The 18682-nt window shown below is 46.8% G+C and overlaps 1 protein-coding gene across 2 annotated transcripts in view; it reads left to right on the top strand.

Annotated features, from left to right (window-relative positions):
- The window catches only part of AGO4 (argonaute RISC component 4), a 464331-nt gene that overhangs the window by 433409 nt on the left and 12240 nt on the right, over window positions 1-18682 (top strand). For both annotated transcript variants that reach the window (XM_086956500.1, XM_086956502.1), the window contains exons 16-17: window positions 7664-7765; window positions 8419-8618. In XM_086956500.1, the coding sequence (XP_086812626.1) occupies window positions 7664-7765; window positions 8419-8618 (302 nt within the window). The remainder of the gene's footprint in view (window positions 1-7663; window positions 7766-8418; window positions 8619-18682) is intronic.

The following is an 18682-nucleotide window of genomic DNA, read 5'->3' as shown; positions in this document are numbered from 1 at the left end:
ATACTGGACTGGACCCAGGTGGGGGTGGGGCGAGGGGGGTGGGGGAGGTGTATGGATGAGCCTGTTGAATGAGTACATACAGTAGCACATGAAGGTTAAGCGCACCATGCATAGAACCATATAGCATACATGCAAGTTGAATAGAGATATGGGTTTGATCAGTATAGCTGTCCCGGGGAGGGTTACAAACCCCTCACCCCCCCCCCCCCCCCCCCCCTCCTGACACCCCCCCCCCCCCCCCCCCCCCCCCCCCCTCGCACTGGCCTGTTCACACAGGGCTGTAGGTCTATACCGCGAACCCTCTTCGGTGACTGACCCGCTAGCACAGCACTCAATTGGCTTGGTCACAGGGTCCCTTGATGGGAGACTGTTCCCTGCCTAAGCTGGGTAAGACCAGCTACGTTCTATAGTTGGCGCAGTGGATGGAGTAGAGAGTACTGGTAGGCCAATATCCCGGACCATTTAGGGGGGGGATGAGACTTACGGGAATGCGAGAAGAGATGCAAGAGGTTCTGCTGTTTAGTTTCAATGGGGATGTGTGTTTATGTTCAATTTGAAGTCTTGTACCTGATGTTGGGAAACGATCCATGAGCTGGAGAGGGAAGGGGAAAGGCATCAGCAGTGCAGCACTTGTGGTCCCCTGCAGTAACTACATGCAAATATGCGGATACAAGAGTTGAAAATAATAAGATTGAATGTACGGGGCATGGCAAACTATCAGAAAAGGAGACTGGTACTGGATTACTTGAAACATTAGAGTGGCAATTGCATATCTACAGGAAATGTATGTATGGAGCGATGCGGACCCATGTTAGGAAGCGCTGGAGAGGCCAAATGTATGCCAATTCATATTTTGGGTTCGCTAGGGGGGCACTTATATGGGTAGCTCCCGCGGTACCCTTTCAACTCGAACAGCATGTGACGGACCTGTAGGGATGCTACGTGATCTTATGTGGGAGGGACGAGAGATATCTCCAGTCTATGCCTCCAATACGGATGGACAATTTCTATTTTTTATAACATTGCTGGAGGTAGCTTCCCTTTTTTGGGAGCGGAGGTGATCCGGTTAGGAAACTTAAACTGTGTCCTGGATTCATGGTTAGATAGGGACCCGCCCAGAGAAAATACTAAACCTCGCACAACCAGAGTGATAGATGCCCTGCAGCTCACGGACATATGGTGATATGATAACGACTCTAAGCCGGTGTTCTCCTGTCACTCTCCCTGCAACAAAAACATTCAGCCGTTTAGACTACTGCTGTATCTCCTCAGGATTGCCCCTGAGGCCTACTGAGGACTCTTAAAACTGGAGTCGGACGACTGGCGATACTGTTAAAACCGATACGAAACCCCTTGCAGCCTGGCTCATATCGACCAATTTCACTCCTAAATCTTGATGTCAAGATATTGTGGTATTCTGGCAACCAGATTGCTGCCCCATATGCTGCACCTGATACACCCTGATCAAGCAGGGTTCATACCCAGGAGAAGTACCACGCATATCCAGAGGCGACTTGCACATATATGGCACACCCCGGTAATAAAACAGGACTGCGCCCTGGCTATGCTCTATATTGAGCAAGCCTTCGACTCTGAGTGGGGCAAATATCTGGGCTGTCCTCTGAAAAATGGGGTCGTGCCAGGGGTTTTACTGCTGGGTCGAGCTGCTGTATCTGAACTCACTGGACCGGGTGCAACTCCGAGGGTGGTGTCTGATAGATTCGCCCTGTCCAGAAGAACAAGACCGGGATGTCCCTTTCCACTGCTTTTTGCGGTGGCGATGGAAGCCCTAGCAACCATGCTCAGGGCAAATATGGAAAGACATGGGATTCCCGTGGGAGATACCACGCATGTCGTCTCCCTATAGGCGAACGACATGCTGGTGTACCTAAGACAACCAGCCTGGGCGCCGCCAGTCCTCTTAAACGAATTACGGAGATTCGGGGAGTTCTCCAGTCTCTGCACTAACCCTGGGAAATCATCAATAGTCCCTATTGGGCGATTGGCACAAGAGTCAAATGATGCATACCCTGAAGTGGCCTTGCCTTGGAAAAAGAGGGTATCAGGTACTTGGGGATCCAATTATAGCATACATCCCTGATGTTCCTTGAGCGTATTATAGGTAGAATATTAATTAGTGTGCGTGCTTCAGTGGGGTTCTGGAAGTCCCTGCCTCTCTCTTGGGAAAAGTGCCAATCATAAAAATTATCATAGTACTCCGTTGCCTTTACACTTTAAGGCACTCTTTTTATGAAATCCCCAAATCATATTTCTCAATACTGGATGGCTTATTGGTAGAGTTGTTCTGGGGGAACAAACGGAAACTTGTCAAACTGGACACCCTACAAGGGAAGTGGGTGGACGTGGGGGTGGAAATCCCCCTGCCTATACTTCTACTTCTTGGCGGCCCAAATACAATACGCTTTTTTCTGGGTGGATGATGGTAACAACTGGGAAAGACCCTGCTGAGGGGAACTTATGGTGGTGGCACTCTTCCGGAGTTGCTTATGATGGGAGCCTCATTCCCTGACTCATACCCACTACAGGATCAGATATGTGGCAAGAGTTTAGGAAGACAGTCAAGAGTAATTCGGACGACATCCTATTCCGCTGACATGCCTTTGTAAGTCATAAATCGTTCAAAGGTATTGCAGAGACCATGTCCGTCCAGAGATGGCAAGACTGGGGATGCAATACCATGCGGGATCTGTATAATAATGGTACATTCATGACTCCGGATGAGGCAACGGCCACATTTGACCTGGGTGTGCGACAATTCCTACAGTATGGTAAGATTGCGGCAGTGGCTTGGGAGATATGGCATTCCTTCCCAGAGGAGCCCCGCCCCACAACCCGCAACCGCCGACTTGGTACGGATGAAAAATGTTACGAAAGATAAACGACTCAAAGAGGATGTGCAGGCATGGTCTGTGATGATTGCAGACTTGAACTCCCAAGAGGGGGTGGGAGAGAAGAGGTACGAGACTCAGTAAGCCCTGGAACAAAAACCTGGGATGGCTGACTGTATGGTGCTGCACCTGGCGGATAGCTATCAGCCCCCAGACAGGAACATGAACGTAGGTCACAGACACAGGAAGGTGGGTGGGTAGGGGGGTAGTTATGGCTATAGAAGAATGGGATAGTTATAAATGTAATGGAGTTCAATTTAATGTTGATCCTGAAACAAAGGAATATTCTTATTGATGTCATGTGTGAACTGCTACCAAAATACGCCATCAAATGTCAATAAGGACTGTTTACAATGAGTATTGGAACTAGTTAAGATGGGACTACTGCTGATTGTATGTATACCATGTGAAACATGTTGGATTAATCATTGAAATGCCAATAATTATTGTTTAAAAACAAGGATATTCCAGATTCAGATTAATGTACAGTATGTGAATCCAGACAATTCAAGCTGCAAAACTATTACTACAGGTAAGTAATCATTTAGTTACTGGATGTACTATACTGGAACGCTCTTGGAACTGGAATTCACGATATAATTTAAAAATGCTGCAATAGCACTTAATCTTCCAGGATTATCTTTAAATACAATATCTTCCCACTGATAGCTCAGTTATTTTGTATACAAGATAACTGTACGTATTGTCTATCACACTCTCATCTCTATTTACTGTCCCAAAACTTTGTGCTGTGAAACCTATTCCATTGCTATGTACTGAAGGCACTTAGCATCTGGCATGGGGTAGGAATACTCTATTAGAAAAAAGCAATACAATTTCTTATCTTAAGTGTTCTGTTGTACAAAATAAGAATAAATAATTCTGTTAGTGCCTTAAATTTCAGATGCATTTTGTGGTTCTCTGTTTTTCCCTGGGTAGTGTAGAGTGGGGTTATCCTCATTGGTCATTTTATGATGTGAGGCTCCTTGCGACCTTTGACCTACACTTTGTAAATTTCCTCGCGGTTGTATCTCTGATTTGATTCACAATAGGGGTTCAGGTTCTAGTGATAGTCGAAAATAGAATTCTGCAATTGGTTGCCTGTTGCTTACTGGACACCTGGTGGATCCTTGTGGGCTGCATGGAGTTGAACTCTACAGGCTGGGTGTAAGAGTTGAAAAGGCTCTGACAGTGCATGAATAGGAGTTTTTGCAGTGTGGAGCTGTATTCTTGCTGTTTGCCTGGCCTGGAATTACCTCCGTTATGGGCTTTGTGTTTTAAGAATATTAATAGTAGCCCTGCAACAGCCATTTGAATGCCCTGTTCTGTCTCTTCACCATGTGTTTCCTTCTATTCTCCATTTGTATTGTCTTGTTGCAACGTACAGAATCCAAATAAGGAGTGGTCTGACTCAGGATTTTGTCTGGTGTTCTTGTCCTGAATTCCTCATGATGCACAGTGGCATGAGTGTATGATATGAAGGCAGAGCTGGTTGCTGTTGGAATTGTGGTGAAGCATGGTGTAGTAAGCTAGTTGTGCTGTGGGTCAAATTTCAGGTGTGGGGTGTGTAATGTAGTTTAGAGGAATGAGGGTTGTGAAGAAACTGATGAATTTATGCCTAGAGGTGTAGCTCAGTGAGCTCAACTATTGCTGTGTGGTCAAAGTTTGGCATGGCTTTATGGTTGTGTTGTATTTGAGGTGCTGTGGGTTGGGATGTCTATCAGTGTTAGCGTGCTTTGCAGATTTTGTAACACTGAGTGGTTTTTAATGAGTAGTGTGATTCGGAAACTGCTGGTACATCTAATGCTTTGGGTCTGCTCTCTACATCAATTCTGTTCACCTTGAATGTAAATTTGTTTTTTAGTATTCTTAAGCCAGGCAATACTTCTTTCCAAGCAGGAAGTTCTGTTTCAAAACATATACTGGTACCTTTTCATAAGCATATGGATATCTGGTAACGCATCCTCCACATGGGCTCTCGCAACGCTCCACAGCCTGGTTTTAAAGTACTTTGTTCAGTGCGCCTAATGTGCTCAGTGTTGTGACTTAACCCTGACAGGAGTTGTGGTTTCTGCTGGAGTAGGATTTCACTCCCTCCACCAGTACCCAATTTCCTACATCTAGCTTTAAGGAGAAATGCACAATCAATTGTCATGTATTCATAGGGCTGCAGAACAGATAAGGTCTGGTGAAAAGACCTTTAGACTCTGGGAAATAATGCAGTCATCCTAGAAAGTAAGCCCTGGATTGGCAAAGTCTTTCTATCTTTTGTAGAAGGCTGATTTGATACGAGGCCAGCTGGGATTCCTTTACATTGTTAAAGGACCAGAATGGAAGCCCAAGGACTTGGTGGTGATGGTGGGGGTAGGAACCAGTTTGTAGAATATATGGCTGTATGTACATCTGTTCTGCATACTATTTAGTTTCGGGCCCGAAAGTTTGCAACTTTGTTACATTTGCTTCATGGTAAGTGGAAAGCCTTACCCACTCAATGTTCACACCTTCAAGGTAACGACAGTCCTAATGGTTTTTACCAAGTGTCTAGCAGTCCATCGGCGTAAACATGACCTTCATGTAATGCCATACCTAAACAACTTGCTGATAAAGCGCAGCATCAAAGACCAATGCCTAGCATACACTTGGATAGGCAGGGTGTTGGTTAAAATAAGGGCCTAGTATTCTATCTGCTGTCATAACAGTAACAATCAGTTGATCAGATTGCCCTTTCTAGTCTTCCTTCTGCAAGTGACCATCACCACAGATGTCACTCTTGGGGTTCCTCCTTCATCACTGGACAGACCAAGGTTCATGGGCTCCTTTGCAACAAGGTCACCACATTAACTACTTGGAAATATTATCTAGCACTGAATAGCACTCATAAAGGCAGACCTGATGGCCATATTCTACATTCTGAATTGAGGAGAAACCACCCCTCACCACTGATTTCAAAGTTAGCATAGATTTGGCATTGAACAGCATGCCACAACATTCACCTCTTGGCAGAGCATTTCCTGGTATTGAACAATGACTTGCAGATCTACTTAGTAGGGTACATCAATACACAAGTGGAAAGTCAACCACTGGACTCCATCAATAGATGTGAATCTGCAGTACTATACACTACAAACAGATGTGTAAACGGTAAGTAACATTTTCCTTAAGCTACATGGTACTGATGTTTGTCAGCTTAGTTATAGCGACACTGATGCTAGCCAGCAGTAAATCAGTTACCCGGGTGATGGACATCAGCTGTTTATGACATATTCTGAAATAGTTACTTAGCATTCACATGCCTGGGTGCAATACCGTATTTGGCACAGACCTCCAAGGGTCTTGATTGATCTAAGTGTCCGGGGAGCAAGAATGGAGTCTGGGACCGGGTTTTCAAGGTGCCAATTTGAGCAATTGGTTTGTTTAGAATGAGGTGAATAAGTTAAAGACCAGAGAAGAGATGGTATTAAGTGGGATAAGTATTTTCTGAACGGCAATCTCCCAACTCCAATTATGACACTGTTTCAACAGGAGCTAACCGGTGGGCTTGGCACATCATCCGAGTGATCCACAAATTTGGCAGTTGTCCTCATGGCTATAGCCCGCCACCCAAAATGACCGCACAAAAAGCTATGAATGGAAAAGTTGTATTTATCTCTGCCACTGATGAAGACTTGGACCACCTTCCAATCCATCATTCTATCGCTCTGTGCTGTTACAGATTGGGACCAACCCCTATAATAATCATTCTGGTTCTAAAGGGACTGTCCAGCACCAACTGTTAGGTCATGCCACCTCTAAATGTCTGCATCAGTATAGTGCATGTTTGCAGGTCTGCACGACTACTGCAACCATTCAGTGAAATGAAAACAAACACAGGAATAGTCTGAGACCTTGAACCTCCTTTGTTATTTGCTGCAGAGTCACTGTTCTCAAAGAGGTCATGAAAATGAACACTATTTTATTGACTATCCACTGGCAGTAGTCTTGCTTACAAGTTGGTCAGGTTCTTTGGTTGGATAGTTCATCCATGATTGCTTCTAGAAGTCATCTATAGCTCCTTGAAGTCTTTCTTGAGCAAGATGCGTTTTTCAGGTTGGGAATGCAATGTTTGTGTGATTGCAGAATGTACTCGTGTAGAGCTGAAAACTGATGCTTTATAAATGCTGTTAGGGCTGAAGTGGAAAGCAGTGAGGGTAGTAGTACATATTACTTTACACTCATATTCATAAGCATTCGCTAGATAACCAGGAATGTAATTTTTGCTATAACAATGCTATCTACTTCCTTAAAGGGATTGATAAATATGGCACCTATTTGTGGGATACACCAGTCACAGTAGAACAGTCAATGGTAATTTTGAAACCGGCTATCCAATCCCCCACCTCTAGTGGCCTGGGGCAACGTGGTTACTGTTGAACAAATGCATTCAGCCTGTTGTAGTTCTGGGGCTTCCTTCTTGTTCAAACTTGAATGTCTACAACTTAAACTCAGTATCTTCTGGCCATTTTTCCTCTGGTCACCATGACTTCTGAGCACCCAGTCGCTCAAAGAGCTGCAGAGCAATTCAGATGTGGTATGCATATGTTCATGCATATTGAAAATTCTGGGTGTCGCCAGACTAACACACACACATTGATGGATGCCTTTTGGTAGCTAGCATCTTTGCTGTATTGCTAGGCAGCAGCTTCTCGGCAGGCAGTTGTTGAAGTCTGGCCTCTTGAGATTTAGCAATTTGATTTTTCACTCCTTTGTTTTTGCAGGTTGGCAAGAGTGGTAATGTACCCGCAGGAACAACCGTGGACAGCACAATCACGCACCCATCAGAGTTCGACTTTTACCTCTGTAGCCACGCGGGGATTCAGGTATCACTCAGACCTCTTTTTAGTTTCACTGAACTTGCACGATGTGCGAGAACATTTTGCTTGCAATGCACACCTCTTTAGTGTGCTCTTAAAAAAAAGAATATATATATATATACACGATTTGTGTATTACAGGAAAAGTGTACTTGCAGAGCTTGAAAACTAAGTTGAAAATATTCCGAACATGTCTAGCTTAGTTTTTCTCCATGTCATTATTGAAATTATTGGATGCCGCCTGGAGCACCTCTCAAATTATTGGATGCCACATGGTTCACATCCGCCAAGAGTTCCTTTGAACCAGAGAAGCTTATGAATTGTTTTAATACTAACTTTAGGGCACGTCCTACTTTCCTATTCAACATGGTCTATAACGATATGTCAAAGGGTTACCAAACCTTGTCAACAGTTAGCCGTTTAAAACGTGCTGCATGATGGACAGCACGTAACTTGAAGTATTTATTGTAACCAGAAGCAGTTTTGAATTTAGATTCCTTTATCGGGTGAGAGCAAATGGTAATCTTACTGTAGCTTTTTAGTTTTCAAAGCAATTTGCAAATTTGTGGATTCGTTCCACCAAACTGTTTGATAAAGGCAGCAACTGATGTTTTGAACTGAATGCAATGCTTCATGTTTTTTTTTTGTCTCCCCTTACAGGGAACAAGTCGCCCCTCTCATTACCAAGTATTGTGGGACGACAACTGTTTCACTGCAGACGAGCTTCAATTGTTGACTTATCAGTTATGCCACACTTATGTGCGGTGCACTCGCTCAGTGTCCATTCCAGCTCCAGCATACTATGCGAGGTTGGTGGCATTCAGAGCAAGGTATCACCTGGTAGACAAGGATCATGACAGGTGAGCTTTGAACTTTGCCCTCATTTTGTGAGATTATTGGTGTATCTTGGAGTTTACATGGCAACTGCAGGAAGATGTGGTTATGGGTGATGGTGGCAGATTTGTGCACATAAGGATTCCCAAGGTGGATCATTTCTACAGTTAAATATCGGTCTGATATAACTAATGCTTTTCTGCAGACATTTTCAAACCAATGAGTTCTGCAAACGTTTCATGGTGGGAAAATTTGAGGCATGCAGCATTTTTGCTTTTTTTTCAAAGCCCACCCTGTTCCGTATACAGGGTTCCTGTATTGTTTGTCATAGGGCTACCAATTATCCAATCCTAGTGTTTCTGCAACACATTGGTTATAATTTGTTGGGCCTTTGGCTATATTTTTGGTCCTCCTAACCTGAATCAAGACTATTTTCTTAAGCCCCATACTATACAGTCTGTGGAATCTCAAAGAATGTGAATCTTGATCAGTGATGCCCCTTCCAGCAGCCCCTAGTCTGGCTTATTTGCCCTTAATGCCCATAAACCCCACAATAAAAATAAAAAATAAAACTTATCTGGTGTGCTGTAGACACCCATCACGTTAAAAATAGTTATGCTAGGCAACCTGCCACTTCACCTCTTTAAAAAAAAAAAAAAATACAACTGACATCCTATACTCCCTTTTTTGAAACGTATGCCATACCTGGTGCCATGCCATTTGTGGTCCCTAAAACAGAATCTTGTACCTGATGATCCACAAACCCTATGAACAGTCTTGGTGTTTGACATTCTTCAACTCCCATTACCTTCCAAAGACCTCGACCAATCATACTGCCAGCCAACACAACACCCAGCCAGATATACCGCCACTCCCACCAGACCTGACTGTACGTCATGTGTAGCGCCCCGTGCCTTAAAACATCCCTGGTGCTCTGCCACACCTGAACATATCTGTACCAGGTGTCCTTCAGTTTTGCTAAACAGAACCCATACTGCAGCGAGGTGGAAAAAGCATGTGGTATAGCTGGGGAGCCTTACCCTGCACTATTAACACCATACCCAAAAGTGGATCTCAGATTCACATTAGCAGTACTTAGCTCGGTACTGGTAGAGTGGTAAAGAGCAGTCAGGCTTGCATTGAGGTTCATATGTTAAGCATTTCAGAATACCAACATGGACGATAAGTAATTGACAGAACTTGAATGAAATCTGACACCAATCTAGAAAATCAGCTTATTTTTATATAAACGTAGATCACAAAATGAAATCCATACAAGGCGAATAACCAAAGTTATCCATTTTAAAGTGTTCAGAAAATCCGTAATTTGCAGAGCTGTTAAACTTTACCATTGTGGTCAATGAAGAAAATCTCAGGTAGCACTCTGTCACTTGCGGTTGAGTTTAACTGAACCTACTTGGAGTTAAGTTCCAGTAGGTCCACAGACCAAGCTTCAGCAGTTAAAACAATTTTACCATGCCCGGGAAGTCCAGGTGCAGAGATGACTTGGCTGTCCTTTCTTCTGAACGGGGAGTCGTGGAAGCTGTCAAAAATACACTTTTGTCACTCTGTCACTTGCAGGCTAAGTTCAGAGGAGCCCCTTGGAGGTTATGCTTGGAAAGGACCTAGGACCAGAGATCACCAAGCAGAACAGCTTTACCTTGCTTGGGAGTCTCTGGTCCTGAGGTGAACCTGGGAGTCCGGGGTGCTGAAGGGAGCTGCAGTGCTGACCAGGCGTGTCAACACAAATAGGTTTGGAATGCAAATACTCGATAACTGCTCCACAGAAGTGGATCATCAGAGAAAACTATTCCCTCCTCTTGAAGCAGAGTAAGTGGTCAACAAGATCACCAACAAACCATGGCCATGACAAATGCAGCGATGAAGCAAATATTGTTCCAGAAGTACTGGGAACGCTGTAAAGGGTCAAGACTCTGGCAGGGTGCCTTCTGAGAAACCTAGTCAAGACCCTCCGTTAGTTTTGCAGTGTGAATCGTTTCTGAATTCACTATGCTGTACATTATTCTGCCATCAAGTGGTTGGGTCCAGAGTTGTAGTATTCCCCTTTTTTTTTTCTTTTTTGTTGGTGGGCGTACATGACTTAGTACCATTTTGTGCCCTTCTGTGATGTTGACGGACTTCCTCCGGGAGCCCCACCTTTGGTAGCCATCTTCAGATTTTTTTTTCCACCATTGGGTCTGGGTCGATACAGAGAAGCTCCTGAGATTGGAGAGAAGAATCGTGGAAAAAATGAAAATAATAGTTGTGAAACTGGTTGAGCGGAGCCTTCCATTTTCATCAATCTACGACGACCACAGTACGACGAAGAGAAGAAATATAGAACTTCATCAACGACCGGGTAATGTGCATGCAGGGGGCTCCCTGGGCACGGTAATGGACTCAACGCCATTCAAGTTTTGTAAGAACTGCCACCACAAATACGCTCAAAAGTATCAGCACCCGGTCTGTAACCTGTGCCAGCTGCTGGACCATCGAAGCGACGACTGTAATGCCTTCTCCGACTTCACCCTGAAGACGTTGAGGGTAAGATAAAGGCAGCGAGGAACATGCAGGGCTAAGGACCACTGCCATCGCTGCGAGACCTGGGCCCCTCCAGTGAGGAGGAAGACAACGTCGCCAAAGGTCCAGAAGGCGACGAGGAAACAGAAGTTTTGGTCGTGGAAGTAGAGAGGAAGACTTCAAAGGAGGTAAGTGGAGTCGACCTCAAAAACCAGAAGAGTGTTGAATCGGACTCAAACAAAAAAAGGATCCTCGGCGTCGAAGCATTTGGCGACCGTAGCTGCATCCAAACAAAAACCGACTGTAGGATTCTTGGATAAGGACTCCGAAGCGGCAAAGGTCCTCAAAAAAACCAAGACGTTGAAGGGCAGTCTGGATAAGGACGCCTATGCATTGAAAAAAGAGACCGAAGCAAACGTCTGCGACCGCCTCAGTGTCAGTCAAAAAACGGAAAGCAAACCATCTAGGCGCCGGAACACACAAGGCAGAGATTCAGTGGAAAAAAAGGCTTGAAGCAGAAATGGCGAATATCTTTAAAAGAAAAAAAGACTGACGAAAGCTTGAAGCAATTCAGGATACCTCCGAAAACAAGAGAAACCAAAACTCAAGGGGTTGCCAAAGAAACCATACCACCAAGAACCCCAGAAATGATTGAAGAGTAAGGTTCCTACTTCTTCGGGGAAGATGTCAAACAGGACGAACATACGCAGAGTCGTCAAAGTCGGAGACTCAAGAGTTCCAGTGGCAAGACCTCAACGCCGAATCGCCCAAAGTCTTTAGAATCATATCCTTCGAGGCAATCACCCCCAGATGACATTGGGATGTATAACCAGGTGATAGAGAAGGCGGCAGAAACATATGGGTTTCAGCTAGAGGAAGAAAAACCTCAATCCTGTTTCTTATTGGAGACTTTGATGCCTACACAAGCTAGGAACCAATACCTACCAATGCTACATAGTGTCTTAGACCAGGGGAAAGAGGCATTCAAGGAGCCTGCTGTTTGCAAGGCTAGAACACCAAGATCTGAGAGAAAATTTAAACACACCTCTAAAGACCCTTTAAACATCAAGGTATAAGTGCGAGCTGACTCATTGCCTCAACGATTCAGAAAAGGGGGTGGTGATGGACAGAGTATCTGAATTAAACAGAACACTCATACCCAGTCAACAGATCCGGGCTTGATCCATCACCGTTTTTTAGCTCACTGCACCATCCCAGCTCAGAACCTGGCTACATGCAAATTAGTCTGTCCCTGGCCCGGTGCATCATGGGAACAGGGCAGACCAAACTACCAAGCCAATTCTTATACTGGGAAGGAAACAAGCTTCCGGGGACTGGTTTCTGGCATTACAGCCGTCTTCGGCCCGGCTTGCTTGAATCCTGATGGTGCAATGAGCAAGGGACTCGCATCTGAGTATACCCTTCCACGCTTATGGTGGACAAAACGATTCAGAAAAGGGGGTGGTGATGGACAGAGTATCTGAATTAAACAGAACACTCATACCCAATCAACAGATCAGGGCTTGATCCATCACCGTTTTTTAGCTCACTGCACCATCCCAGCTCAGAACCTGGCTGAATGCAAATTAGTCTGTCCCTGGCCCAGCGCATCATGGGAACAGGGCAGACCAAACTACCAAGCCAATTCTTATACTGGGAAGGAAACCAGCTTCCAGAAACCGGTCCCCGGAAGATTGTTTCCTTTCCAGTAAAAGAATTGGCTTGGTAGTTTGGTCTCCCTCCCTCTCTATCTCTTCCTCCCTCTGTCTCCCTCCCTCCCTCCCTCTGTCTCTCTCCCTCCCTCCCTCTCTTGCTCTCCCCCCTCTTTCTCTCCCTTTCTCCCCCCTCTCTTTCTCTCTCCATCCCTCTCTGTCTGCCTCCCTCCCTCTCTTTCTCTCCCTCCCTCTCTTTCTCTCCCTCCCTCTCTTTCTCTACCTCCCTCTCTTTCTCTCCCTCCCTCTCTTTATCTCCCTCCCTCTCTTTATCTCCCTCCCTCTTTATCTCCCTCCCTCTTTATCTCCCTCCCTCTTTATCTCCCTCCCTCTTTATCTCCCTCCCTCTTTATCTCCCTCCCTCTTTATCTCCCTCCCTCTTTATCTCCCTCCCTCTCTTTATCTCCCTCCCTCTTTCTCGCCCTCTGTCTCCCTCTCTTTCTCTCCCTCCCTCTTTCTCTCCCTCCCTCTTTCTCTCCCTCCCTCTTTCTCTCCCTCCCTCTTTCTCTCCCTCCCTCTTTCTCTCCCTCCCTCTTTCTCTCCCTCCCTCTTTCTCTCCCTCCCTCTTTCTCTCCCTCCCTCTTTCTCTCCCTCCCTCTTTCTCTCCCTCCCTCTCTTTCTCTCCCTCTCTCCCTCTGTCTCCTCCCTCTCTCCCTCTGTCTCCTCCCTCTCACCCTGTCTCCATCCCTCTGTCCCCATCCCCCGCTGCCTCCCTCTTCCTCCCCCTATCTCCGTCTCTCCCTGTCTCCCTCCCTCCCTCTGTCTCCCTCTGTCTCCCTCCCTCCCTCTCCCTCACTCCCTCCCTCTGTCTCCCTCCCTCTGTCTCCCGCTCTCGCTATCTCCTTCCCTCTCTGTCTCCCCCTCCCTCTCGCTCTGTCTCTCTTCCTTTCTCTCTCCCTCTCCCTCCCCCTCCCTCCATCTGTCTCCCTCCCTGTCTGTCTGTCTCCCTCCCTCCCTCTCCCTTCCCCTCCACTGACTCTCCCTCTCCCTCCCTCCCCACTGACTCTCCCTCTCCCTCCCTCCCCACTGACTCTCCCTCTCCCTCCCTCCCCACTGACTCTCCCTCTCTCTCCCTCCCTCGCCCCCCCTGACTCTCCCTCTCTCACTCCCCTGACTCTCCCTCTCTCACTCCCCTGACTCTCCCTCTCTCTCTCGCTACCCTGACTCTCCCTCCCTCTCCCTCCCTCACCCTCCCTCTCTCTCCCTCACTCACCCTCCCCTGACTCTCTCCCTCCCCTGACTCTCTCCCTCCCTCGCCCTCCCCTCCCTCGCCCCCCGGCTCTCCTTCTCCCTCCCTACCCTGACTCTCCCTCTCTCTCCTCCCTCGCCCTCACTCTCCCTCTCGCTCTCTCACCTTCCCCATACTCTCTCTCTGCCTCGCCCTTCCCTGACACTCTCCCTCCCTCTATCTCTCCCTCCCTCGCCCACCCCTAACTCTCCCTCCCTCTCTCTCCTTCCCCTGACTCTCTCCCTCCCTCTCTCCCTCACCCTCCCATGACTTTCCCTCCCTCGCCCTCCCATGACTCTCTCCCTCCCTCGCCCTCCCCTGACTTTCCCTCCCTCGCCCTCCCCTGACTCTCCCTCCCCCGACCTCCCCTGACTCTTTCCCTCGCCCTCCCCTGACTCTCCCTCTTTCTGCCTCCCTCGCCCTCCCCTGACTTTTCCTCCCTCACCCTCCCCTGACTCTCCCTCTCTCCCTCCCCTGACACACTCTCTCTCTCTCCCCCTCCCCCCCCCTCTTCCTCCCTCACCCTCCCCTGACTTTCCCTCCCTCACCCTCCCCTGACTTTCCCTCCCTCACCCTCCCCTGACTCTCCCTCTCTTTCCCTCCCCTGACTCTCTCTCTCTCCCCCTCTTCTTCCCTCGCCCTCCCCTGACTCTTTCCCTCCCTCACCCTCTGGCGCCTTGATACCCTTGGGCTAAGTTGCGCGATATACATTTTCATTACTTACTTACTTACCCTCCCCTGACCCTCCCTCTCTTTCCCTCGCCCTCCCCTGACTCTCCCTTCCTCCCTCTTTTTCTCTCCCTCACCCTCTCCTGACTTTCCCTCCCTCGCCCTCCCCTGACTCTCTCCCTCTCTCTCTCCATCTCAGTCTCTCCATATCTCTGTCTAGGCGAGGTGTAATCATTCTATTAGAAATATCACGAAAAGCAAGAGCTCTTTGCTGCACACATCGAACCACCTTCCCCAGCCTTCCCAAAATCTGCAGCACATTATTAAAGACACACTGGTTCATCTCTCAACTCTCAACAAAACGACGCGTAGTTGATTAACTCTGATTTTCCCCTCTTTAAATGTGAACATCATAACTCCACCCCTTTCGTTAAGCCAATGATGTTAGCCCACGATTAACATGTTCGTCCCAAAAAACTACCTAACCCATCATGCACTGGTGGAACTATACAACAATATGCAGGGCCGGCGCTAGGCATGGGCAGTGTGGGCAGCTGCCCAGGGCCTCGCGCTCAGGGAGCCCCCTGCTTCACTGTGAAAGGGCACGCTTTCACAGTTAACCTCCAGGGCCCCCTGCCCCACGCAATGAAATTACAAATGCGAGGTGTCTTGACCTTGCTGGCGGGGTGTGATGGCATTCCTGGGAGCACAGGGTTGGGGAGGGGGGAGGGACAAACAAAGTAGGGACTGCACCGCAACTGGGCCAGCAATTATGTGTGCTCACAGTGTCAGGGGGAAGGCAACACCTCTGCTAAGTACCGGCCATTGACTTTCTGCATTTTGTTGCTAGGTGACAGAATGCCCCCTTTGTTAGCGGAACCAGCCAGACACATGTAAGGAGAGGTGGGTAAGGGGAGGAGGGAGCAGCCAGATCAACTGGCTCGTGTTTACTTTTGTATCCCCTATTTTTTTTATGGGAATGTGCATTAAAAATGTATGTAGAACTGTCACGGAGTTACGAAATGCTTCTTCACTGCTCGGAGGCCCAGGGGAGGGGGCCCCCTTTCCCTGGGCCTCTAGGCACTAGAGCAAGATCCAGGTGTGGGGCCCCCGTCCTTGTGCCCTGTAGCCATTACTCTCTCTTTCCTTTCTTTGTCCCCCCACCAGAAAAAAACATGCTTGCTGGAAAGGTCTTTTTCTGACATTTTTCACTTTAAATGTGCTCCCGGGACGGACAGAAATAAAAGGTTAAAATTGAAAAATAACTAAAGCAAGACAGTGTGGATCGTAAAAAGTGGCAACATTGATTTTATTCAAACCCAAAGCACATTAGCGCCACTTTAAAGAGTTTGCCAGTGAAGCGCTACTTTTGTTTTTATGAGATGGGGGCAGAGGCAGGGTGACAGAGGCAGGGTGACAGAGGCAGGGTGACAGAGGCAGGGTGACAGAGGGATAGAGACAGAGGGATAGAGACAGAGGGATAGAGACAGAGGGATAGAGACAGAGGGATAGAGACAGAGGGATAGAGACAGAGGGATAGAGACAGAGGGATAGAGACAGAGGGAGAGAGACAGAGGGAGAGAGACAGAGGGAGAGAGACAGAGGGAGAGAGACAGATAAGGAGGGAGACAGACAAGGAGGGAGACAGACAAGGAGGGAGACAGACAAGGAGGGAGACAGACAAGGAGGGAGACAGACAAGGAGGGAGACAGACAAGGAGGGAGAGAGACAAGGAGGGAGAGAGACAAGGAGGGAGAGAGACAAGGAGGGAGAGAGACAAGGAGGGAGAGAGACACTGACCCCGCCCCCACCGGTGCGGCCCTCGGCCAAAAACCACACTGTAAATTTGCCCCTCCCCCCCCTCCCCCCCCCCCCCCCCCCCGAGAAAGTTTGTGAGTTCCCATGCCCTAGATGGTCAGGGACCCGGTCATTGAGGTCACAGGACCCTTGAGCAGGGAGGCTCTAGGGCGGTGGGACCGGTGACATCGCACTGAACGCTCACTTCGGGTGGGGGCGTCATCTTTGCAAGTATATTATGTTTTTAAAAGCATTGCTGCCTCCTTCCTGGCCTCCAGCAATTTTCAGCAACAATAAAAATGTCATGATAACTCCAGTGATTAATGTTCCTCCTTGAAAGAGATCGAAGTTTAGTCTAGTGGAAGTTTTGACTCATGGAAAGGTAGAGCAGAGTATTAATGTGCCTGCTGTAAAGAACATGTACCATGCAGATCACAAAGTGCACATATTGCTTGCATTTCTAACACCAAATCAAAAACGTTGTTTAAAAAAAAAAAACTTAAATCTGCAGCATACCTTCAAGTCAATGTATGATTTAGCAGTGGTTTCGGTTGTTCTAGGTCTTTTTTTATTTATGTACAATCTTAATTTGTTCGCAATGGTGTCTTGTAATTTTGTATTATATGTGTTGTGTTTTTGCACTCAACATAATTCTGGCAAGTAAAGAGCCCACACACAAAAAAGATTGTCCTACGACTCTTAGCATGTGCGTGTGGTATACTGGTGAGAAGATTTACGTTAAAAGAAATTACTTAGTATTAATGTCATCCTAAGGTGGCAGCATAATACAAAATGGTAAGGGAGACTTTAGAAATGTGCGAGGTTTGCTTTTGTGTAATTTTATATTTTGAATGATCCCGCCCCTCATTACCTCAACAGGATCTCCCCCCTTTATGAGACAGAACTGGAATTTCTATGAAGCACTCATCTGGAAACAATCAGTTAACATTGAGTGAAAAAACATCCATCTTTCTAAGACCTGGAACTAGCTTTTCCATCCCATGTGGCAAATGTAATCCATTTAATACAGTTTGAAAATATATGGACTTATTTCATTTGTATATTTATCTTTTTGTCATTGTTACTGATATCCACGTTAGGTCTCTTCCGTGATGCCAAATAAGATCAATAGTCCCGCAATGTCACTTTCTGTGGTCACTTCTTGTGATGTGATACATGCAAATTAGAGGGGCCTCACATCTACCATTTCGCCTGGGGCCCCAAAAGTTCTAGGACCGGCCCTGACAATATGGACATAAGGTATACCCTCAACATTTTCAAAAGCCGTTTTTTTCACCTATTACATCAATCAAAACTCTCGCCAGGCAATAAAATCTATGTACCCCGCCCTCCCTTTTGATGTTCAACACACTGTTCATACTGAGTAATAATTCTTAAGATGTTGACACATTAGAGATAGTCCTTAGTAAATATCTCAGAATTCATGATTGAGAAAAATTTGTCATCCGAAAATAATATCCAAATAGTTCTTGAACTTCTTCCTCCAGGATGAGACTTCCTGCATGTGTGTTTTTGGAGTCTTTGACCATTAGACGCTGGGCGCAGCATGTAAATAGGGCAGAAAGATTGCTTATGCAAGAAAAAGATTGTTACAGTGCAGACAGCATACGTGACGATACAACAATGTATGTATTAATAATCCTTGTTTCCGAAAAGAATTGTTCCAAAATGATCTCACAAATTCCTTTCATTCTTCATAAACACACGTAAGAAGCAATGGTATTTTGCACAGCTTCTCATACCACGAATATGCCTACACAGGTTTTTTTCCCAGCACGCGGAAAATACATCATCATCCTGCCTCAGCTTCTATTACCCATGGAGTTCAAGGCCCCCCCCCTCCTTTGTGTGGCAGCCCGGGATGAGACAGCTTGCCTGGTGCGCACACAGCCGCACCCGAGCACTTCACGGGTCTTTAAAAGACCATTAATGTGTTAATGAGGCTTTGTTCTGTTTCATCTCTTCGGCCCTGCAGCTCCACTTAATGGCTGGAATTCCCCAGCCCCCATAGAGTTGAGCCTCTCCGAGTCCAGGCTGCTGCAACCGGCAGTGTTTACTGACGCACTTTAATTATTATTTTTTTTTAAACTGGTCTCTAAGGTCCGCGGGCCGCCAAGAAAGGCTTGCCGGGCCGCTGACGGCC

This window comes from Lissotriton vulgaris, chromosome 2_1 (genome assembly GCF_964263255.1).
Source record: "Lissotriton vulgaris chromosome 2_1, aLisVul1.2, whole genome shotgun sequence".
NCBI classification, from domain to species: Eukaryota; Metazoa; Chordata; class Amphibia; order Caudata; family Salamandridae; genus Lissotriton; species Lissotriton vulgaris.
Note: the sequence above shows the minus strand (reverse complement) of the source record. Positions and strands in the feature narration are given on the sequence as shown.